At 35.9% G+C, this 25209-nt stretch overlaps 1 protein-coding gene across 2 annotated transcripts in view; it reads right to left on the bottom strand.

The window, feature by feature from the left end:
• The window catches only part of LOC136034973 (apolipophorins-like), a 309320-nt gene that overhangs the window by 52608 nt on the left and 231503 nt on the right, over positions 1-25209 (bottom strand). Inside the window, exons 25-30 of one of the 2 annotated variants that reach the window (XM_065716533.1) lie at positions 12371-12546; positions 10602-10804; positions 7735-8124; positions 6121-6324; positions 3785-3955; positions 64-296 (exon numbers count right to left, since the gene is read on the bottom strand). The exons of the other annotated variant lie outside the window; for it this stretch is intronic. Of the exons in view, the coding sequence (XP_065572605.1) occupies positions 64-296; positions 3785-3955; positions 6121-6324; positions 7735-8124; positions 10602-10804; positions 12371-12546 (1377 nt within the window). The remainder of the gene's footprint in view (positions 1-63; positions 297-3784; positions 3956-6120; positions 6325-7734; positions 8125-10601; positions 10805-12370; positions 12547-25209) is intronic. 2 annotated transcript variants of the gene reach the window in all.

Here is a 25209-nt window from a genome sequence, read left to right as displayed (position 1 = left end):
TTTTTTCGATCCGAAAACAAAATGTCCCCCAGCATTCAAAGGCTCCTTTGTAATTGTTCTTACCTTAACAGAGCGAAAACATCAGCAGCCTTTTTAGCTGAGAATTCTACTGTATTTTGCTTTCTCTTTTCTACTCTGTTGTAGAATACCATTTCATACTTGTTTACGTTTAAAGCAGGACTATCAACTATTCCTTTGAAATCAAAAATGTCCAAAGATGTGAATTTACCAGCTGCAGATGTTGAAATGTACGAGCCATTGAAATCTACTCGACTCTCAAACTTGTATTCAGCACCCTAATCATAAAACTGGTTAAAACATGAACATAATCATTTAAAATAAAATTGATAAATTAAATTGACGTGAAATTACTTAAATACCATTAAAAAATCGACTAAGCTTCAATTCAATTTCCAAAATGGATTTATTTTCGAATTTATTTGGAATTAAATAAAATTAATTAAAATTTTTCAATTGTAGATTCAGAAATGTACATGCCATTAAAGCAGTTTAGCAAACTCGTAATCTACAGAAAACAAAAAGGATAAAATCAACTGAATTTATTTTTAATTAATTCAATATGGACATCAATTAAGTAAATTGATTAGAGAAATTAAATCAAATTAAGTGACTAAATTCGAGTTAAACCCATATGACTTTTTTTTTTAATCGGTTACAATAAAAAAAAAGTAATTAAAATTTGCCAGCTTCAGTTTTTCTAACGTATTTGTCATTGAAGCCGACTCCACGACTAGTAATCAACACCCCAACAATAGATGCAGTTTGAAAATTAAACTATATAATAAACCAAAGCAAATTTATCAGTTAAACCAACATAGAAATTGTTAAAAAAAGATTACTAACGAAAGAAAACTAACTGCAGAAACTAAACATAAAATAACTCCATAATTAGCTTTTTTAAAACTAAAACTTAGTAAATCAATAAAAGTTTATCCACAGCAGATGTTGGAAGATGTCAGTATAGCCCTTTAACTTAGAAAAGAAAGAAAATAAGGATTTCCTTTCTCGTAAAAAAAAATAACTAAAACAGTTCCACGTTTCTGCAGATGGCAGCTCTAAACATCATTTGTAAGGTTATGTAATATGCCAAATCTAATCGTAAGATTTTCATTTAGATGACTTGATCTTTTGGGATTGTTTTCCCCTTTCTTTAATTAATCAGGCAAATTTTATCAGGCTCGTAGCTTTCAATAAATAACATTAAACTGAATGAATTTCGTATATTTGATATCAGTATGAAAAGAATATCGTTTCTCAGAGTTTCGGTCACTATGGGGCTGAGTCTCTCCTTCCGTTTGATAGTCTTAATCACAACTAATCACATATGTGATTAGTTCTAATCACATATGTGAATCACATAATATGACCCGAATCACAACTGTATTCAGAAAATTGAAACATTTTCTTCAATTGAAACTTGAATCTGATTATTACTTTTATGTGATTTTTGTAAGGACTAAAAAAAAACGTAAGAACATAACAGATTATTCCTTAAGAAATAGTCTCAATTTCTCTTCCCATTACAGTATGTCCTATTACTTATTATATTTTAGAACTGTTTTTTTCTTTCAGCGAGAACTACAGGAAGTCTGTTTGACTCTCAAACTTATTGTCAGCTTAGAAAATTATAAGAATATATTTGCTCAAATTTTGAGAAGAACTACTATTTGCAATTTTATTTTTATAGAGCATTTCTAATCAGAAAGTTCACTTAGAAGTTTGCTAAATTGAAATCTGATATGTCAAATTTAGATATTCTTATAAATCGTCAGTATCTATATGATGAAGTGTGCAATCTACCTACACCCACCCAGCTACTGTCTTGGAATCTATCAACCTTATAACAACCCAGACGGTAATTGTATTGTATCAGATTAACGATGCTTCTTGACTACTAAAGTCCCTGCATCGGCCCTGTTGTGCATTGCTGCAGCATGATTCGATCTCCAGGTCCCGTATTACCAAGCTAAGGTCAAACCCACTGCACCACCAGAGGACACCCAGACGGTAATTATTTTTCTAAATTTACGTTTTAAATTAGCTCTAGACGCTAATATATGGTGACTTTCACTTTTAACATCAATGAATGCACTACTATATAATCTTTTGTCTTGTATCGATTCTGTTAGCCCTCTATTTGCAATAGCGCAATCAACAAGGTTGGTCCTCTTACCATAATGATGGTCAGTTTTATTAATATTTTTTGATAAAATACTGTACTGGTTGCAATTATATTACTTTAAATACAAGATCAAGGCAGTCTATTACTATTACCACTTTCCTTCCTTGGACCAACCTGCCCTAAATTAGAGTGCCATCTATTTTTATTTGTAACAAGCCAAGCATTTAAGTCTTCTAATAAAAACTCACTATTTCTACCTAGGATTTTGTCATTTTGTACCAGTATCACCTGAGTTACTCCATTCATTTCCAGTCGACTCGAAATGGAAACAACCCACTATGACTGAGACCTTTTACTTTTTGGTCATAAAATGCATCAACTAGAATTATATTATTCATACCTTATTAACTTAAGTAAAACTTACAAGCTTTATTATTTATCTTAGCCCCTACTACCTGCCTATGTATACCATCCTTTTTACCTGAATAAACAAATCTTAAACCACCTAATTTCACGTTTCCTAGCCCTGAAAGACGAGTTTCTGAAAATCCTAGTCAAAATGCAAATACGGTACTTGTCTTTCGACGCTATAACTTTCGACGTCGCAATTTTCCATCATTAAAAACAATAAATCTCACCACTACAGGTCAGAGACTGATTATTCTTAAACCGACACTGAACGCTAAAGCTGGCTTAGAATCAGACAGCAAGAAGTTTTGGGTCCTACGGTTGAACAGAAACTTTGTGCAACCGTGACACCATCTTTATCACTACATGATTCTCCATACATAGGAATGCTCCTGTATCAATAAAAGTCGACGTCCTCGATAAGTAATCTCAGTCCTAGTATATATTCATGGCTGTAAATACTATATAATGGGTAGGCAGCCCACGAGCAATAGCATAGCTAGGAAGAGGTTATTTAATTTTATACAATATAGCATCACTACAAAACCGCCCAAATGTACACAAAACATGTCATGTAAATATGCTTATATACTTAACTACTGCACTAAAATACAAAGGTGGCGCGTCCACCGTCAGCCTGTAGATGCAAAAATTAACACATGTACAAGTTGAGCACATGAGTACAAGAGGAATGGGGGGGGGGCAGTGAAGGGGAGGATTCCCTAAGATTGGCCGACGGGACCTTTAGCACCATAGACCTATTATAGTTTTATAATTGTGTTTATTTCGTTATAATTTTGTTTATCATGACATTCTGTAATTTGGTTTTAGTTATGTTTCATATTTTTTTTTATAATTACTTTTAGTATAATGATGTCTTACTAGAATTTTGTCACTTCAGATAGCTTTTAGTTCCCTTCTCTTTTCTCCCCATTTCTGCTTTCTCTTCTTTAAATAGTGAAATTTTTTATCGTTGTTGGTTTACTTCTTGTACTAAAGCAGGTGAATTGAGTTCTACCTCTCTGTCTGCCTTGTATAAGTTGACGTGTATAATTTCCAATATGTTAATCCATTAAAACGGTTGTTACAGTTACGTTAATCATATAAAGTTCTTTTAAGTTTTGGTTGGTATCTAGTGTCCACAAAAGGGTTGGCTACTTTAATCTGGAGTGCTCCAAAATCTTGGTTTTGCTTCTGTAGCCTGTCCAAATATTGTATAATTCTAAGTTTTACCTGTACCAGGGTTGTATAGAATCGGTAGGGTTGCAAGTTGCTAGCAGTGAGTGAAGCATCAATAACTTTGGCCTTATCTTGCATATCAAACTTTCCTGTTAGTTTCAGATTCTTGGCTGTTGACAAGCCAGCTCTTACATCGACATCATACGTTTTCCTGTTGTTTGACGCCTGAAAAAAATCCTTTTGATTAACTACTACAACTACTACTAATAACTCACTGCAGCACCAAGCCGCCTGAGGCCAACACAGCTACGCACGCTCCTCCTCCAACCTAATCTATTTAAAGCCTCCCTCTTTACATCCTCCCAGGAAGTTCCCATTTCCTTTAAATCTTTATTTATGACATCCTCCCAACCCAGACAAGGACGACCTGCTGTCCGTGTAGCCCCAGACGATTGGCCAAAAAGGACAATCTTCGGTATATCTGTCGTCCTTCATCCGTAGAACGTGGCCTAGCCATCTCAACCTTTCTTTCATTATAGCCCCAGAAAGCGGGATTGAGCCACACTTTTCGTACAACCTACTGTTTGAAATACGGTCAGTCAGCCGGGTACCCAGAACAATCCGTAGGCAATTTCTCTGGAAAACATCTAGTAAATTTTCATCTGCTTTTCGGAGTGCCCATGCTTCAGAGCCATATTTGACCACTGTCATCACTGTAACAGACTTAAAACAACATAAATTACTATCACCGAAAACACAAAACCCAAAACAAATAAAAATTAAAATAAATAATCAGACCAAATATAAGGTAACAAATGATGCCATAGATGAACAAATAAATCCTATAACAAACAGAAATTAAAATTAATACTATTGCTAACAGCTCACCGCAGCACCAAGCCGCCTGAGGCCAGCCCAACTACACACTCCTCCACCCCAATATGTTCAAAATCTCCCTCTTTACACCCTCCCAGGAAGTTCCTATTTGCCTTAAATCTTTCTTTATGATATTCCCCCACCCCAATCGTAGACAAACTGCTTTCCGTTTAGCCCTAGACGGTTGGCCAAAAAGGATAATTTTCGGCAATCTGTGATCTTTCATCCGCAGACCCCAGCTAATTATTGATTTAAATGAATGATCAAGTCCAATTTAAAATGAACAGAAATTACCGCAAGCAGGAGTAGAACTTCTGCCCGCCCCCCTAAAAAACACCGTCTAAGGGATATGTCATTTATGCTCCAACAAGAACGATTTGTATTCCGAACAGTATTTATTTTATTAGTCACAAATCAACAAAACACAATGAAAAAATATCATCATAAGGCTCACTAAAGTTTATTAATATTGATGGTGTTAGTCCTCCTCCCTCTCAGAACCATTTAAACGGCTTGAGTGTCATTAGTGTCTAATCGAAACAATATTTATTTGAAAAAAAGGGGTTTTATTTGTCAAAACATCGACAAAAAATATAACAAACAAACCATAATAATTAAGATGACTGGAAACAACTAATGAGATGAAAGTGATTACTTAATATTTAATGTTACAAATGCCTGGGATAATCCCTGGGAATTACTATTCCTGGGAGTCCCTCATCTGCCTCTTGTTTCAACAACGTTTTGGTGACTCCCAACAAATAAACAAAAATGAAAAATAATAAATTCACAGAAAACACACAAATAAGCATCGCTCAGTTTCTGGTACAGAAAATTTATATTTAGCATACACTTTGCCAAAAACTAGATACAACTGAAGTCCGTATTTTCACCATTTAGGAGACCATTTAAGAGACATTTATAAGTGAAATAAAACTTATAGCCGATTAAGTGCAAAATAGAACTGCGCACAGCAGGACGGCACTGAAAGCGGCTTTTAGAAAGCGGCTTTTTTTTAAAGCGGCCTTTGCCGAAATATCTGCTTTGTCTTTTCGCTTTATCACCTAACTAAGAATCACCTTCGTTTAGTTACGTCTTTTTCTTCGTTCGTTTTTCATATGTCATCTACAGCCAGCGTGATAGCAGAACATATTTATGAGCAAATTGTTTTTTTTTTAATAGGATCGGTATCTTTAACACTTTGTTGTTTTTTCTAGATTTTGTATATTTATTCCTTAAAGTGTTGTCACTTAAATTCTTTCTACTTCACTCATACATAGAATAAGAGAAAATTAACGATTAAAAAATGCTCCCAAATTTATATTTAGTTATAAATCTCATAATTATTATCATTCATTTAATTATGTCCAAATATTATTATAAATTAATTTTTGAATGTTGCCGTTGGTATAACGACTATAATTATTAGTGCAGGGACAGTGATGTTGTAAATAAAATAGACTATGTCCTATATTCTAAAAGGATCTTATAAATTTGAAAATTATTTTTCTTACCCTAGAATCAATTCTAAATTCCACTTGGTCAAAGTCTTTGAACGGTGTATTTGCTACAGCTTTGATAAGCAAACTGTCCATAGTTTCTTCAAATAAAATGTCTGTTTTAATCTCAGCTGGCTGACGGGAAGACATAGGGTTCCACTGAAGAACAATCGAAGCATCATGCTTATTTGGTATACCCTTATATCTTGCTGATAAACTCTGAAAAAAGCATTAAAATCACAAATAACTTAAAAAGTCACACTGGCAAAACAGGATGTAAGAAAAAATACATAGAACAATAAAAACGTGAGAAAAAACGTTCATAATTATTTATTGACACTTTTTGGAAGAAAAGTAGGCATTGCGTACCTTTCTTTAAACAAAATTTGCCTCCTCACCAACGCCCCGCTCTTTACGCTAAAGTTTTTTACTGTTTTGAAAAGAAGAGTTGAGAGAAAGAGTCAAACTTTAGCGTAAAGAGCGGGGCGTTGGTGAGGAAGCAACCCCTTTCATATACGAAGTAATTTCTGTTCGTTTTAAGTTTTATTTTGCTCCTTACTTTCAGTTAAAAAAACTTGTTTTTCTTATTTAATTTCTACCTGGAACGCTGTCTATTTGCTCCTGTAACTGTAAGTAAAATTTATCTCAGTCACTAGTATCTCCGTCAGTCGGTTCTACAGGGGCATGCATTACTTCAACTAATACCCTGAATCATAAATGAATCCTTTTTATTCATAAAATGAGCAATTAGTATTCGATTATTGATAACTTTCCAGCCTAAATAAGACTTTGCAGCTTCCTTATTTATCATGAGCCCCTGTCTATGTACCCCATCCTTCCTGTCGGAGTAAATAAATTCTTTATCACCTAATTTCATGATTCCTATCCCCTGGGATTTGAGTTCCTTAAATTACTAACAAGTCCAGTTCAAATCGTCTGAATTCGTTAGTCAGAATGCCTATACGATAGTTGTTTTTTAACGTCGTAACAATCCTAGTTCCAATTATCATATTCTTTAAATCATTGAAGTTATTTTAGCCTCTGGAAAAGCAATGGACCCGGATACCAGTACAGGATGGGGACCAATATATCTTCTCAAGTCTACACAGAAGCGGTTAAGCCGGCTTAGAACCGAACAGCAAGAAGTCCCTGGGACCTCCAGTACGAATGGAGACTTTGTGCAACCCTGGGCTCATCTTGGTCACGGCACGGTTCTCCACACTTGGCGATGCTCTTCGATGCTATTTACACCCAGGGATAATATCGACCCCCCTTGGTCCATTACTCCTATGGAAATACCCTACACATCTGTGGGGCGTTCCTCTATTACCACCTGTGGATGCGCTGGGTGACTTGGAGGAGGCTCCTACTGAGCAGTAGACTCATAAATCTACTATGACAAGCTTAAATCTAATAAGTCTCAAAAATCAAATAGGAGAGATAAATTCAAAATAGGACAGAAAACTTCAAGTAAATTCTAACTTCTAAGTTCTAACAGCCAGTTCTAAACTTCAAAAACAGAACAAAACAAAAACAAAAACAAAACAAAAACAAAACAAAAACAGGACAAAAACAGAAGAGTTAACCCATAAAACTCGACCACAAAAATTAAAAGAATTAACCACTTACTTGTCGTCTATAGCTCTCAAATGGAGTATCTAAGGAAAGCATTGCTTCTAAAGCTTCCTTATTTGAGGCTTTGGCTTCAACTGCCATATTGGTATTACCAGCATAAAAGATATTGATCTTCTCTGAAATTTCAAATTTCCCCTTTTCCACTTCATTACTACTGATCAAAGTCAATTTAACTTCTTTCCAGTCCATTCGAGGTGCTTTCACATGAATGAGACCATTAATGTTCGCTTTACTTCCAAGTAAAGTCAGCTTCCCTTCAGAGTCAAGACTGATAAAACTTGGTCCTCTTTGTCCAGTGGCTGCTAGTTTGTACGAATCTGAGGAGACGAGTAGGTTGAAGTTGCCATCAATATTGTGACCAAGACGTGGAGCAGAAAAAGTAAACTAAAAAATAAATAAATGGATCAACCTAAAATAGCTGTTATAATTCAATTAAAAAAAAAATCATTATATCTGGTAAACTCTGTGAACCTGGCAAGAACAATATAGATCGATGCAATCAGGTCTACAAATCACGATCGAGCAAAACATACTATATTTTGAAAGGAGGTGGATGCTCATACCTCACAAGGTGCAATTCATTACACTTATTTTTATTAGCAAATTTCAAAATTTACTTGGGATAAGATTTACGACTAATAGCCATAGCTGCAGTGGAGCCTAGAGGCCTTCTTCTAATAACAAAGTCCACACCAAATTTATTCCATGATTTCCCTCTCCATGATTTCCATGATAAGATAAACGTTAAAGAATATTTTATATTTTATCACAAGTTTTAATAAACTAATTTAATTCTAAAACTTAAACTTCTTTTATTTGTAGGAACATGGGAATCTCTAGAATCTTTCTTTGGTTTACTTAATTCCGTAGAAAGGAAGCTTCAATTTACTGAGAAACTGGAGGTGAATATGCGTCTTCCTTTTTAGGATAGCCTGGCACCCCGGAACGCCATATGTTTTGAGTTCAAAGTATACAGGGAGCCGACACATAGTGACAGGTGGTTAGATGATATTTCTAATCATTTTCCTGCTGTGAAGAGAGAGGTAGTATTTATTAAGATGTTTATTTGGAAACAAGTGCCCGATCTCTTGAATAAATCCTGTCATTGAAAGGCGTATTAAAGAGTTTACAAACATAGATGCAGACAATTCAGAAAAATGAAAGAAAATCTAGAGTATCTTGGTCTTCCTTCTATAAAAGGAATTAAAGACCAAATTGCAGGAAATCTAAAAAAAAATCCAATTTTTACTTATTTTAAGCCTGGCTAAACTGTTGAATCATATTTTTCTTGGTAAATATCCCATACCTAAATTTAATAGTTTGAGTGTCTACAGAATTCCTTAATCTTACGGTTTATGGTACATCGGAAGGGCAGAACAACCCCAAAACGGATAGAATATTTCAGAATTGATAACACATTTGAATTGGTAAGGCCCTCAAAAAGATGAAAAACCTGAAAATAGTAGTCCAGCCCTAGCTGAGCACATTTATAGACCTTTCTGAGCACATTTCTGATTACCTGCCTCGTAAGATTTTATTCGATCAGGCTAGTTTGACTTTACATGACAAGGGTGTGTCGCCTAGCAATATAGAAATATAAAAATCTACCTTTGGCTCTGAGCAGGAAACTGATGATTTTAAACTACGCCACTATTATTTCGGTTTTATTAGACACTAAGCTGTTAGTGTAAGCATCCCTAAGATAAATCCTGTGTCACTTTCACGATCACAACGGGACACGTGCCTTCAACTTCTCAGATCATTCCCCAAGCTACCTAATTGGGTTCATTTAACTACCGAATGAAAGAATATTTTTTAACTGAGTCACTAATATAGCATTATTCGAGAACTACTGTTTTTAGGCAATCAGAAATTTCGGTGACTGGCTCACTTCTGAAATTAAAATTTTTGGCTTTTTATTTTTTGATTTTATTTATTGTTTTCTTTATTTTAATATTGTTTTATCTGATTTTTATTTTAACATATTTTTTATTTTCTCTCTTTGATATTTTATTTATTTTTTATAGTTTTTTTTACAATCTGTTTTATTTTTTTACTGTCTGTTAATTTTTTCATGGTTCCCTGCGTTGCTTGGTTTTAGTTTTCTTTAATACTTCGAATTTATGCTTTTATTCGTTTTTTCTTTTTGCTTTTTCCATTGTTTGTTTTTGTCCGGTTTATTTTCTTCACATTCTCGTTCAGAAATGTGAACGTGTTTCCTTCTAACTTCTCTTATAGCGCCGAAACTCAAACTATATCCGTTTTGTTTCTTCAAGTATTTTCCTCGGCCTTATAAAACCCCATTCTCTTTTTTTTTCTTTTTTATGGTAGACCAACGTTGTTTACTAAATTATCTTTTTACTTGTTATAAAAAGAAAGGAATGCAAATGGCTGGAGATATGAGAATGAGGGTTTAGAAATGTCCTTGAGCAGCTCCTGAAGGTCAGCCGAGGATCTTCCTGTATGTATTCTCTTAAGCTGTTCCATTGTTTAGTACTGTCAGATTGACTTCTAGGTGATAGCTTAGAAGTCTTGAAGAATATAAGAATTCATGATTAATTTTAAGAGTTATGAAATAAAGAGGGAAGCCAGTCTCATAGATGTGGTGCCAATAAATCCAGAATTGAAAGCCTGGACCGTCTTCGGTGAAGATGGAAGAATCCAAAATTCCAAATAAAAACCCAGATTATTTCTTTTTTTTGACAGATGAGTTTGTTTAAGATGGCTTTTGTCTCTGTTTGTTAGCAGCGTTTTTGCTCTGTTTGTGAAGTATGCCACTAGGCATGTGTATTGTCCCCAAGCTTGTGTTTTTATAAATTTCTGGTCAACTAAAATACTTTATATTCTATTCCAATACTTACACGTCCAATTGTGGTTCTTGAGCCAGCTGTGTTAATTTTTCTTCCTAGATCGATATGGAAAAGTCCATCACGAAATGCAGGAGTGAAAAATTTAATATCTGACTGTGCTGTGAATGTCAACTTCCGACTATCTACGTCTGTAAGGCGATTATCTGTTTCAAAGCGATATTCTTCGCCATTGGGGAGAGTTACTTCTAAAGCTCCTAAAAAAATAAAATAATAATAAATTACAAAACTACGAGGGGAAACTTTTTTTTGGACTTTGAGAAAGTAAGGGTATCATATAACAGAATAATGCTAACAATGATAGCAATCTAATGACTGATTTCGAAGCAGATAATTGAATGATTAAGCTAAATATCAAGGAAAGTTCTAGCCTGTGTTCCAGCTGCAGTGAAAAAAGAATAATGATCAAGCGATCAAGCGAAAAAAGATGAGCAGGTTTTCGTAGTAGGATTCATTTAAAACAGAAAAATTTTGAATTACTTTTATTCGTTTTTAATTCATAAAAATGTGGCCCTATGAAAAAAATTTTTTTTTGTATGATCATTTGGTTTTTTTTTTCTTCTGCCATTAGTGCTTAAATAACTTATCAATTTTTTGAATCATTTAGAGGAATTTGAGCTACAGTCTTGCATCATTACTGTAAATGTACACTAGGTATTTCTATTGGGACCTAAATTTATTAATTTCCATTTCGGTTATATTTTCTACAGCGAGAGTTTGTGTCAAAAAAAGACAGTTTCAATTAACATTTTTTAGGGGGGGGGGGTGAGGATTTATTCCAAAAAATAAAATTACAGAAAAGATGTTACGCATATAAAATTATACCATAATACTTCGACCTTAAATTTAAGAGAGGGTTTTTTGTTTCAACAATACATTTTTCCTTCAATCCAGTTTGTTCAATTTTCTTTTTAATTTTTACTTTTAAAAGTAATTCATATCATTTTGACGATTGGCCATATAGCTCAATGTTTCTGAACTCATTTTAGGCAAAATATCTACCAATTTAGAAGGATTATCAACTTTAATATAATTTTTTTTATTGTACTAAGTAATCAATTTGTTCAACATTGGTCTGTTAAATAAATAAATGAATGCTCTTTTTCGCCATAATAGAACACAGCTAGTAGTGGACGTTACACAAGAAAGTATAACACGCAATAAAATGGAATAAACTTAAGAATGAATAGTCAAAATGTAGCGGATGTTACACAAGAAGGTATAACACGCAATAAAATGAAATTAATACAAAAATTAATAGTCAAAATGAATTCTTATTTCAAGCAGCGTTCCACGCAGCATTTTCAAGAAGTTCATCTCTATAGTGCTCCAGAAAATAAGGAACAAGCGAGTGGACGAAAGATACCGATTTTATACCTTTCAAGGACGAGGACAAAGAAATCGGTATAAAAAAGTGAGGACTCCTCTATACGTTCTTGGCCAATCGGGTTGTAGTTCGTGAAAATCTAGGTAAAGTTGTCCGATGGGCATCAGAATTCAGGCATTTTTTTTTTAATACATCGTTAAGAGTTTGGGGTAGGCATAATATTTATAAATTCGTAAGAATTCTAATCATTAAGATTAATTCTCTCATTTTACCGATTGACCAATTCACTCAATATTTACTGTTTCGTTTTAGGCAAATTATTTGTTGAATTTTTTATCTTTAAGATTAATTCTCTCATTTTACCAATTGACCACTTCACTCAATATTTACCGTTTCGTTTTAGACAAAATATTTACCAATCTGTTGAATTTCTTACCTTTAAGATTAATCCTGTCATTGGACTTTGAATTTGATGACCGAAGTCCAAGGATGACTTTTTTGGCACCAGGAAATTCTAACTCAAATCTTCCTGTGTGGTCAGCATAAAATCCACGACCTAAAGTACCAGCCAAATGGGCATTATACTTGCTTCCAATCACAGTAAGACCAGCTCTGAAATATAAATAGATATATGATTAAATCATATGCTTCTCATTTCGGCTCTTTTCCAGTGATTATATACCTTCCCATTAAATCCCTTTGAATCCTACTTGAGAAATAGAGAGATAAATAGGGATAAGACATAAGGAAAAAAAGAACAACTAAAACGAGCCCAAAGGCCAAGTTCATATTTCAGATTAAAAAACAGCCCATTAACAAAAAAAAAACAAGAGCTAAGAGCACATATGGCACTTGTGACGAGGCAAGAAGAACTAAGAGCCAAGAGCTCATATGGTATGAGCTCTAACAAAATTCTAAGAATCAATAGACTGATTTAAAATGAAAATCAGAGGCTTAATGCCGGTCAGGATCTAAAATAAGAGCTCTGAGTCACGATGCCCTTCTAAATGTCAAAATTCATTAAGATCCGATCACCCTATCGTGAGCTATAAATACCCAATTTTTCCTAATGTTTCTTCTCCCTTTAGCCCCCCAGATGGTCGAATCTGGGAAAACGACTTTATCAAGTCAATTTGTGCAGCTCCCTGACACTCCTACCAATTTTCATCGTCCTAGCACGTCCAGAAGCACCAAACTCGCCAAATCACTGAACTCCTCCCCCCAACTCCCCCAAAGAGAGCGAATCCAGCACGGTTACGTCAATCACGTATCAAGGACATTTGCTTATTCTATCCACCAAGCTTCATCCCGATTCCTCCACTCCAAGTGTTTTCCAAGATTTCCCCCTCCAACTCCCCCCGATGTCAAAAGATCTGGTTGAGATTTGAAATTGGAGCTCTGAGACATGAATTCCTTCTAAATATCAAATTTCATTAAGATCCTATCACCTATTCGTAAGATAAAAATACCCCAGTTTTCACGTTTTCCAAGAATTCCGGTTTCCCCCTCCAATTCCCCCCAATGTCATAGGATCTGGTCAGAATTTAAAATTAGAGCTTCAAAGCACAAGATCCTTCTAAATATCAAATTTCATTAAGATCCGGTCACCCTTTCGAAAGTTACAAATACCTCAGTTTTTCCAAATTACCCCCCCCCCCCCACTCCACCAAAGAGAGCAGATCCGGTACGGTTATGTCAGTCACGCATCTTAGACAGGTTTTTATTCTTCCCATCCAGTTTCATCCTGATCTCTCCGCTTTAAGTATTTTCTAAGATTTCCGGTCCCCCAACTGCCCCCCCCCCCCAGTGACGCTGGATCCGGTTGAGATTTAAAATAAGAGATCCGAGTTACGAGGTCCTTCTAAATATGAAGTTTCACGAAGATCCGATCACTCCTTCGTAAGTTAAAAATACGTCAGAATTACCCCCCCCCCTCCAATAGAGCGGATCCGTTCCAATTATGTAAATCACGTATCTAAGACTTCTGATTATTTTTCCCACCAAGTTTCATCCCGATCCCTCCAATCTAAGCGTTTTCCATGATTTTAGGTTCCCCAAACTCCCCCCAATGCCACCAGATCCGGTCGGGATTTAAAATAAGAGCTTTGAGACACGATATCCTTCTAAATATCAAATTTCATTGAGATCCGATCACCCGTTCGTAAGTTAAAAATACCTCATTTTTTCTAATGTCAGAATTACCCCCCCCCCCAACTCCCCCAAAGAGAGCGGATCCGTTCCGGTTATGTCAATCATGTATCTAGGACGTGTGCTTATTTTTCCCACCAAGTTTCATCCCGATCCCTCCACTCTAAGTGTTTTCCAAGATTTTAGGTTTCCTCCTCCCACCCCCTCCCCCAGTGTCACCAGATCCGGTCGGTATTTAAAATAACAGCTCTGAGACACGATATCCTTCCTAACATCCTTCCAAGATCTGATCAACCGTTCGTAAGTTAAAAATACTTCAACTTTTCTATTTTTTTCCGAATTAACGGCCCCCGTGCCATAAAAAAAAAAAAAATGCACAAAACCTGAATAGAAGATGCAATTAAACAGAATAAATAAACAATTCGTTCACTGGCCGACCCAACTTCCCTTTTACTTGTGACTATAACAGCCTCCAAAGTTTACAGGGAACAGGTTCACTATTCAAGGCCGTTATTTTGTACAGGCCTGTTAGTTATGTCAATCGGTTTAAGCGACTTTTGCGAGAATGGTGAAATATACGCTATACAAATAAAATACAAAAATAAACAGAACACATTATTGATAACATTCTAGTAAAATTTATAAATATATTAAAGATATTTCAATAGCTGTTCATTAACACGTTCTTTAACAATAACTGTTAGCTGCATATCTTTAACACGAAAAATACCATAAGCTATAGCTGGTAATATAGTATCATTCGCACATTATACACATGGTTTTCGATTCTTGGGTTCTCATTAATACTGATCAGAATGATGAGGAGTGCCGGGTTTGAAAATAGAAGGACTCATAAGCGATTGATTCACAGTGGAAGTCCCAAGACATTTCATTCAAAATAACAACATCATAAGACGTGACTGCATTTCAGATAGGAGCCCAACAATTTCACACAACTGTTAAAATTGGTTTCATCATGGTACTGGTAAATGACGTAGAAACGAGTTTTAAATAAAGGTGATAAATGTGTGCCGAAAGCATTGATACTTTTTAACATCCCCAACACACGAGAACAATACCAAAGTGTCAATATTTGTGATATAAAATCTAATATCGGGCAACACTATAAGTATTCTGGAGTAGTCACAATAATATTTTAATTATATTATTAAATTAAATTTTAAATGTATAAAATATAATTATTTATAGATATTTTATAAACATATATATATATATATATTATATATATATATATATATATATATATATATATATATATATATATATATATATATATATATATATATATATGCATATATGTATGATGCAGAAAAAAATATAAATAAAAATCAATCCACTCCGTCTGAATTCTTCTGACCGTTGCTTTTTTTTCATTCCGAAATAAAATTTATATTATCATTTACCATACATTTGATAGATAGAGATGATGAATTCTTGAGATATGTTTCTAGTTAGCAAACACATAAATGCGGTCAGTCACAATCTGTCTGGGTGTACTAGGGCTAAGAATCGTGAACCGTGATGGGTTCATGGCACGCGCCCTAGAGGCCAACCTCGTCAAAGATGGACCGACAACTTCCCGGCCCATAGCCTCCCCCAGCTACTTCGTCTAGCGCCAGATAGATTGAACTACCGTCGCCACATTCATCATTTGCAAAGAAGAAATGAATCCCCAAGACAGCCACAAAGGCCGGACGGGAATTAAGTCAAGTCTTAAGTCAATATATAAAATCAAATCTATGTCCTATACGCATTAAAACACTAATCATCAGATGTCGAAGAAACTTTAAGAAGTTGTTGAGTACACTCTTGCGAAGGTTTTGGCATAAAAAGTTTTTCATAAGGAATTACATAACTAATATAGATCTAGGGTAAACGACAACTATATTCAGTGTGGGATTAACTAGTGTTAATAGCACGACCTCGAGGTTGTTAATCGATTTAGCACATTTTCATGTTTTTCGATTTATCGACTCGATTTCCATAAGGAAGAGAGGAATCGTTGGGAGGAGGGGTATTTTTCGGGGGACAATTTTCCGGAGAGGGCGATGGGATTTATGCGATATTTTTTTTGGGGGGGGGAGGAGTATTTTTCTAAATACTTTTAAGTTTGAAAACAAAATCATTAATAGTACGTGCAGAGGAACTTTCCACGGGAGGCGGATTTTGCGCAGGGGAGAATTTTATTTTTTCATTTTCCTTGAATTTCCTTTTGTTTATATCGTAGCAAAACGCAACGGGTTAGCTAATTTTAGTGAAAAAAAAAATCCAGAAATAACCACAGTAAATATCAATGCTGATTGACATTGCTGAATAATAACAGCAATAATGATTCTAATTATTATAATGAATAACAATAAAACTAAACATAATGAATAACAATTAGCAAACCATGATAAATAATTGTGATAATAACAAATGTATATAATAAATAATCTATGATTGTTTCATAATACAACATGCATAATAAATAATAACTACAAACATGTATATGTTTGTATGTATTAAAACATACAAACATGTTACATGATTGGTAACTACGCTGATTATTAAATAACTATACTGATGAAGCTTATAAAAGAGATAAATAATACTTACCTCAGGTCCGTAGCGATTTCTGATGGTGGAATCCTTGCAGAGACTTCAAGTGAGATTTGTTTCGACTTGTCGTTGACAGCATCCCAAGCAATAGCTACTTCTAAACGCTTAAATTCACCCCCTGTTCTTGCTAAAGAAGTTGCAGTTATCTTGCGATTATATTTTGGGATAAAAACACCAACTTCAAAAGTCTTGTCACTTTTTCCAAGTTTTCCAGATAGCTTTCCTTCAGCTCGTCCTAAAAATAAGGAAATGGATGAGTTTTTAGCTCAACTCCAAAGACAATGTTTAAAAAGAAGAATTCTAGACGTTTTAAGCTATTCCTGAGTTCTTTTAAATGCTTTCCACCTTTCTAAATGGTTTACTAAATACTTTCTAAAGCTTCCAAACACTCAACGCTACTTTAGCAAAGGCACAAAGTAAGTGCGTATTTGCTAAATCAGACAAGGTTATTTTGCAATTTTTTGCATTATTTTATTATTTTGCAAGGTTATTCTGAAGGGCAAGATTGTCATCAAAGAATGGGTTATATTATATTATATTATAATAAAATAATATATTATAAGTCAATATAACAAAATTCCGAATGTTTGACTTCTTGCCCTTCAAATTATTATTCTTTTTTTCAAATGAGATTTAAAAAATTAATACGAGATTTTTTACACTGATTACGAGCTCAAAAAGATCCAACATAAGGGTCAGGTCAGTGTTACCAGATGCCTAGTATAAGATAGGACTGCCATTAAGGTGAAAACTAGCTTAAAGCAAAATTTTTGGGTCCAAAGTTTGGCGAAGTTGCATATTGAAATATAAACTTGAAAAATATCAATTTGCAATATGCAACAACCACGGAAAACCGCCCAAATGGCACAATGACCGGCAAAATTGGGTCAAAATTGTGGCGAAGTCGCATATTGAAAAATAAAGCTGAAAAATAAGGATTTCAACAATTCAATACGCAACAACCACGGAAAACTTAAAAATAATATAACAAATATATTTGCTGCAGGTGACTTGACAACACTGAGATCTGTCAAAGGGTACAGGAGACCATACATATATTCAAATGATAACCACTATAAAATGTTCTACATTCGAAATTTACACAAAAATTTCACAACTTTACACACACACAAAAATGAAGCATCCTCTGACTATTGAAAAACACTTTAAAAATTCCCAAGTAAAAAGTTACACGCATTTCAGACTTACAAATGAATTTGTAAGTCTTACAGACTTGAAAAATACAGACAAGCAGGGGTAAGCAGCCCATGCAGGACATTTCAAATGACTGTAATTCATGACAGTATTAATAACTTAGTGAAAAAAAACACCCAAAATAATAAAGAATGAAACGATTCTCAAATGCCTAAAAAAAACATTACAAATTACCAGAGGAAAAGTTGAAAAAAATCTTTTCTGAAAAAAAAATTTGCGAATTTTTTTCAAATTAAGAAACTTACTGCAACCACTATTTTGGATTTCTCAGAAGTTATAGTCATTGTAATAATTCACTAACACTAATCATGACGACCACCATATAATAAAGATAAAAATGATAATTTAAAGAGCAAAAATGAAAAATATTTGATTTTTAGTCCTTCCACTATCATCTAAAAAAATAATCAATTCGAAAAACTTTCTTTGCATATCCCTGCTGGTCTTCGTCTTTTCCTAATTTGTTCGCTAAAATCCATTTATAGAGAAGTGAAAAGCTCCCCTTTCCGACTCTTTTCAGGAGACACATTTCTAAGCCAGAATTTGAATAAATAAATTCATTTACTATGACACCAAAGCAAAACAGTCATATTTACAATTCAGAGTAGAAAACGGCAACCTTTACTTACCACAAAAAAAATTATTTGACATAAAATAAACAACGGAGCCATTAATTAATCGGGCACAAAATATGAAACGACAGGAGACACCAAATAAAGAAAATGCAGGGAAGGGTCAGGGATTTTTTAGATTTTTTTTTTTTTTTTTTTTTTTTTTTTTTTTTTTTTTTTTTTTTAATGAGCATACAGTACAACTAGAGAGATTTTTTAAAGTGATAACACTGATAAAATATATTACGAAACCTATGGTATGGGGGGGGGGAGAGAATTGTCCAATTCACAAGTAAATAGACAAGTGAAATAGACTTGAAATAGACAAGTAAATAGACTTGTCTTGTGACAAGTCACAAGATCAGCGGAATCAAACACAAATTCATTATCTAGCGTCATTATCATATCATGTGACATTATCATGACATTGTGACATTACCATGACATGTCACATTATGTTCCATTATCATATAATTACCAACATGTGTTTAAATTTTTCTTCTCCTAGCTATTAAAGGATGCTTCAACCCTGCAAAGCCTCTCTCTATGAGGCTTTCGATTTTCAAGCATTATTACCACAGTTACCATTATTTGTTTTTCCAAAGTGCACCGGATACAATTAATAAAATTTATATCTGGTTTCTAAACTTTGAAAACAAAGCTTAATTTCCTCATGAATTTTAATATTTATGCATGAATTTTCTTTCTTCAATACTTAGCTTCTCCTTCTTAAAGTGAAATTACCCACAAACAAGTCATAAACGGAAGTTAGAAGTTTCAACAAAATGTAATTTTAACAGGGGTAATGACAAGTCCTATGTGGTTAAATGTGTTCTGAGACCGGCTATCAAAAATATAGCCGGTATTATCTAGCTAAATTATACTGTATATAATTAGTATATTCAATTCAAATATTTAATTAGCCACCAAAATTGAAGAGTATAAAGAAAACAAAATCATCAATCTGGCCATGGAAAATAAAAAAAAAAAATTAAAAATTGTGGCCAATATACACAAACCTAAATTTATTAATAATACATTTCTTTTGTAACATACATAAATCTTAACACATACGACCAACACTAATTTCCTTTGTGCCATAATAATTTTGAGCCTAAATATCAAGGCCGTACCCATGGGGGGGTACCCAGTTAGAAATGCTCCCCTCCCCCCCAGAATTTTGTCCAAACCGTACAAAACTAACAAAAATGAATATAAACAAATTTTTGCAAACAGTAACCTTGATTATCAATAATCTATTGCAGTCAGTGGGTCATGTGCTGCAGAATGTGAAATTGTGAAATAGGAAACTTAAAGGGGTAACGAGATAGTTTGTTTTGTCATTTTAGTTTTCGACTTCGTTAAGTGAAGAGTGATTCGAAAAATGAAACGGAAATGTGATATAACATCGTTTGTTGCGCCCACGCGAACAAAGTTTGTTATTTCTGATAGTTACGTTGGTGGGTCGTCTGCGGATCGTTCATCTGCGCCTGCGGGCTTAAATAACATGAAAGTAGTAGCTGTTGCACAGGTTGAACTTGAGGATACTAAACCTTATTCACAGTTCATATGTATTTGCGTCTGCTACACCTCTGCTGGAAATCCTCACGAGGATTTTCTTTGTTTTGTCCCAGTTAGGTCCCTTAAATAATTTCCGTGAAACATCTATGAAGAAATGAATACTCCCAGAATAATTTTGCCTGCTAAGGTGTCCCAGGTTTCAAGCAACGCAATCCCACTTGCTGGAGAAGAGATGATCGACAAGTGTGTGAGCAATTCCCTGTGAAATAAATCTACAGAAGGATGAATTCTGAGTTTATAGCTGGAATGTGAGATCGGCAAAGCGAGTCAACAAGGCTAGTGATGGCTATGGAAATGAATCGTTACCAAGCAGACGTTCTTTGTCCAGAGACAAGATTGACCGAAGCGTCTGAAGAAACCATACCAGTCTGTGACTCCGAAAACACGTACTTGTTCCTCAACTCTGGGGCGTATGATGGATCCGGTGACCATGGAGTTGGCTTTATGATAGGCCGCCATGCACAAAAACCTCTTCTTCCATGGGGATCCAGTGAACCCAAGTATAGCCAGACTACAACTTAAAGGAAGATTATCCAACATCTCTATCATTGCTGTCTACACACCAACGAGAGTGGCAACAAATGCTGATAAAGACTCCTTCTACACTGATCTGGATATTACAATGCAGAAATGCACCAAACGAGACTTCCTAATTTTAGCGGGTGATTGAAAGTCCCGTGTTGACCCAACAGACTCCAATGCTCACGATATTGTTGGTTCATTCACATACGGCCAGTGGTGCTCCAATGGGGATAAACTACTCCAGTTCACGAGATCTCATAACCTTACCATCACCCACACCATGTTCCAACACAAACTCTCTCAAAGAATAACTTGGCACTCAAACGATGGCTGCACAAGCTGCCCAAACTGACCATATATTGTTCAGCCAGCATTGGCGCTCCTCAGTCATGGATTCTCGAGCTTATAGAGGAGCGTCAACGCGGTCAAAATTCGGAAGTGATCATACGCTAGTAGGTGCAAAAATACTCCTGAATTTGAGCTCTAGGAAGAGACTACCCCCCAAAAAGGAAGTTAAACGTGGAGAAACAAATATCCAAACAGTGAAAGAAGTTTTTTGCCTGAAGCTACAGAACCAGTTCGCAAGCCTGACAGAAGGTGATGAAGACCCTACCACTCGATGGAAACAATTCCAGAACACCATTGAAAAGGTGTCCACTGAAGTTATCGGCTATGTTCCTGCAAAGGCGATGGGAAATCATGTCTCAAAGAAAACTGTAAAGCTAATCGAGGCTAGGTGACAGGCATCTAACACATTAATCGCAGCAAAAAAGTCGCAACGCAAACAGGTTACGTCAAGACTGCCAACAATTTTGAGATGAGGTTGCTTTAGAGATGGAAAAAGCAGCCAGAAATAATGACACGAGAAGACTGTTTAGAACCTTCAAAGGAATAACTGGAAAAACGTCACCTATCACTGATCCTTAAAAGACACTCAAGGAAGTGTGATCCCTGACGTACAAGGTAAACTTGATCACAGGAAGAATCACTTTAAAGGCCTGCTTAATCCAAATACAGATGGGCAAGATCCAACGCCGATGATACCACCAACAGCTGAAAGACCCCCATATGATATCGACATGGCACCACCTAAACGTGATTAAACGGCTCAAAAACAGTAAGTCGCCTAGAGAAGATGGTTTCCCTCCAGATGCCTACAAGGCCTCACCACACGTTGTAGCGGAGCAACTAGAAACTCTCTTCAATCTGATATGGGAGAAGAAGGCCTTTCAGTCTGATTGGAAGGTGTCAGTAATAATCCCAGTATTTAAAAAGGAGGACAAACGCGACAGCCGCAACTCACTCATGGATATGGCTGCCAAAGTATTCACGATAATTGCGCTTAAAGGGTTCGAGGAAGCAAGGGATGAGCGGACACGCGCAAACCAGTACAGATCTCGAAGAGGGATAGGCTGCAATGACCAGATCTTCACTCTTTGCCTTATTCTCCAACAGTGTGAACGGTACAACCTCTCCATAATTAACATGTTCCTTAATTTTGTGGCTGTTTTCGACTCTGTAACCCGTAAAAGCTTTTGGCGAATCATGCTGGAAGATGGTATGCCGGTTGAATTCATGGAGCTGTTGAAGGACTACTACGAGCATTGCAAATCGACTGTAAGTGTGCTGGGCGAAGAAACTGAGCCCTTCAAAGTGGAAAGCGGTGTAAAACAGGGGTCTATATTGTCTCCTGTTTTGTTTAACTACTGTATAGACTGGATTCTAGAACGAGCACTCGAGTTTTGATGGTGTTGTTATGGGATTGGGCATTGACGTGTCGGACCTGGACTACGCGAATGACATCAACGCTCTTACTGCAGATCCAGCAACTACCCAAGCAATGTTAAATGAAATAGCGTATTTCTCTTAGCTACTTGGTATGAAGATCAACACGGCCAAAACTAAAGCCATGTACCTACATATACAGTTGGATTATCAGCTTGTGCTTTATGGATAAGAATTGGGAAAAATCGATGGCTTTGCCTATCTTGGCTCAAGTGCTTCTAGCTGCCCGCTGCCAGATTGGCACAAGCAGCCTGACATTCCATTGAAGAACTGGTGGGCAACTGCCAAAAAACGACCTCGACACCATTGGCGGATTTCGTAGGCTTGACAGAAAATGAGAGAACTGAGAAGAGCGTGACTAATGGGAGTCAACCGTACGTAGTCTTCTAGATGCCGAGTGAGGTGTCCGTGTCTGGCCCCGCAACAAGTACAAGTAAGTACAAATATCTATCTGGACAAGGTCTCGCTTCGGCAATTCTAAATTTTTGGGATAGTCTTGGGCTAGACCTAAACATGATAGTTGGCCAGGGGTATGATAGCGTGGCAGCATTGAGCGGTCATCTAAGGGGCGTTCAGACCGTTATACGACATCAGTTTTCAAATTTACTTTATGTCCACTGTAGCGCACACAGTCCTAACCTTGTCATTTCATCTGTCTGCTATATTCCAGCTTTTAAGCATTTCGTTGGAAACTTATTGTAAATTTGTGATTTCTAAAGTTCTTCGCCACTCAAAACCCATATTCTGAAAGAAAAGATCAACGAACTCTTGCCAGATTAGCAAAACAGAGCCTGACCGGACTCGGCAAAACAAGATCGGCCGAGTGCCATGATTCAGTTATGCGTTTTCTTGACCTCTACGAGCCAATTCTGTGTTCTCTTGAAGCTCTTGAGGATAACAGCAACGCAAAAACGTCTGCAAAATCGTCGCAAGTGCTGGATGTCATGAACCAGTCACAGTTTATTATATGTCTCCATGTCTTAAGGGAACTTTTCTGCCAGACGCTGCCTTTGTGCAAGACTCTTCAGTCGGTTGACTGTGACTTGGCTGCCGCTTGAAGACACGTAAAAACTGCTCTTTGAAGAACAATGCCAATGCGATAAGATTCTTTCGCTACCTCCGCTTCTTGCTTCCACAAAATTTCGGTCTTTTGCAACTACTTTGGGACTTGAGGTGACTCACCCAAGAGCGAGAGGTGGGAAGAAATCTCATCTTGACGATATGATCATCTAACTCACTATAGAACCTCGCTGTTTATTCCTTTTCTCGACCACTTAAGAACGCTTTGAGCTCCATCAAAATCTGCTCTCTCATCTCAGCATCCTTGTCCCTTCGAATATTGTATCAGTTGATCCCAATACCATAAAGTTGGAGTCTTTGCAGTCATATGGCGATATTCTTCCCCAACCAGACTGCTTGAAGCAAGAAGTTGATCTTTGACACAGCAAATGTGAAACCTTTTTTATCACAGAAAGATGTTCTTGTGCTGTATCTTCTCTTCACGAATGGGACTCCACCTTTTTTCCAAATACTTCTCTTCTATTTACTATCCTTGCAGCTTTACCTATCAGTACTACTACTCCAGAAAGAAGTTTCTCCAGACTTAGATGGTTAAAAACCGGGATAAGATATTCAACCGGACAAGAAAGGATGAGTGGTTTAACCATGCTCACTGTCCATTGAGACATTGACTTCTGCCACGAAAAAGTCATAATTTTTTTTTGTGACGAAGAAAAATCGTCGTTTAGATTTCGTTTTGTAGGTAGTTAGTTTACTTGAAAAAAGCTCTTGGTCGGCTCTGTAAATATATTATGCATATAAATACTTAAATATTTGGTATGCTAATGCGATACTATGAATGGAAAAGAAAAAAAGCGACTTAAAGACATAAAAGTACAGCTAGTGGACAATTCCTCGTTCGCAAGAGGCCGACTGACGGTCTTCACAGTTTACCTTTAGAATAAGTACACAAGCAGATCTTTTATACCCCCCCCCCCAAAAAAAAAAACTAACAAAAAAATTATCTTATTTGTGGTATGTACTGCTTTATTACTAGAAAAAAAGCATAGAAAAGGAAAGCATCCAAGAAAAAGGGAGAAAATTATTATTAGTTTGTCACCAGTAAGTACGTAAGTAAGTATGACAGCACTAGACCCGTAAGTCCAAAACTGCGGTACTGATTTCCTTTTCACGGCCCTTCAGCCAGGAAGTTTTGGGGGGGGGGTTGAGGGGCAGCCATCCTGTATCCTCGCACACCTTCCTACTTAAATTGCCCAGATTTCTCCAGGTACCCATTTAAAGTTGGGTCAAGTCTGGCTGAGCTTGGAGAGTACCGTTACTGATCCCCGTCCCAAACTAAATAACTGGCCACACCAGGAATCGAACCAGCCCCTCTAACAAGAAATTCCCAGCTAGCCAACCACTTAGCCAGGACGGCTCAAGTGTACAGTGTTTGCACAGTGTATAGTGACTTTCGAGACATCTTATACATTAAACACGAGGAAAAAAAAATTTATTACCAAATATGTTTGTTTCAATAGCTAGCTCGGGCTCCACAGCTGTTGGATCAAAGCGACCATCCAACAGGAATTTGACGCCACCGTCTCCTTCGAATTTGTTCTTAGTGACGAAGGCATATTTATCCTTCAATAAAAGGTAGGTCTTTAACCTGCAAAAAAGGAAACAGTAAAAATTATCTGCAAGAATTTGCTACTTAAAGGTTAAAACATAACATCAAAAGACTTTTTAGTCCACTGACTATATAAAAAATTAGTCAAACTCAACAATGTTA

This window comes from Artemia franciscana, chromosome 13 (genome assembly GCF_032884065.1).
Source record: "Artemia franciscana chromosome 13, ASM3288406v1, whole genome shotgun sequence".
Lineage (NCBI taxonomy): Eukaryota > Metazoa > Arthropoda > Branchiopoda > Anostraca > Artemiidae > Artemia > Artemia franciscana.
Note: the sequence above shows the minus strand (reverse complement) of the source record. Positions and strands in the feature narration are given on the sequence as shown.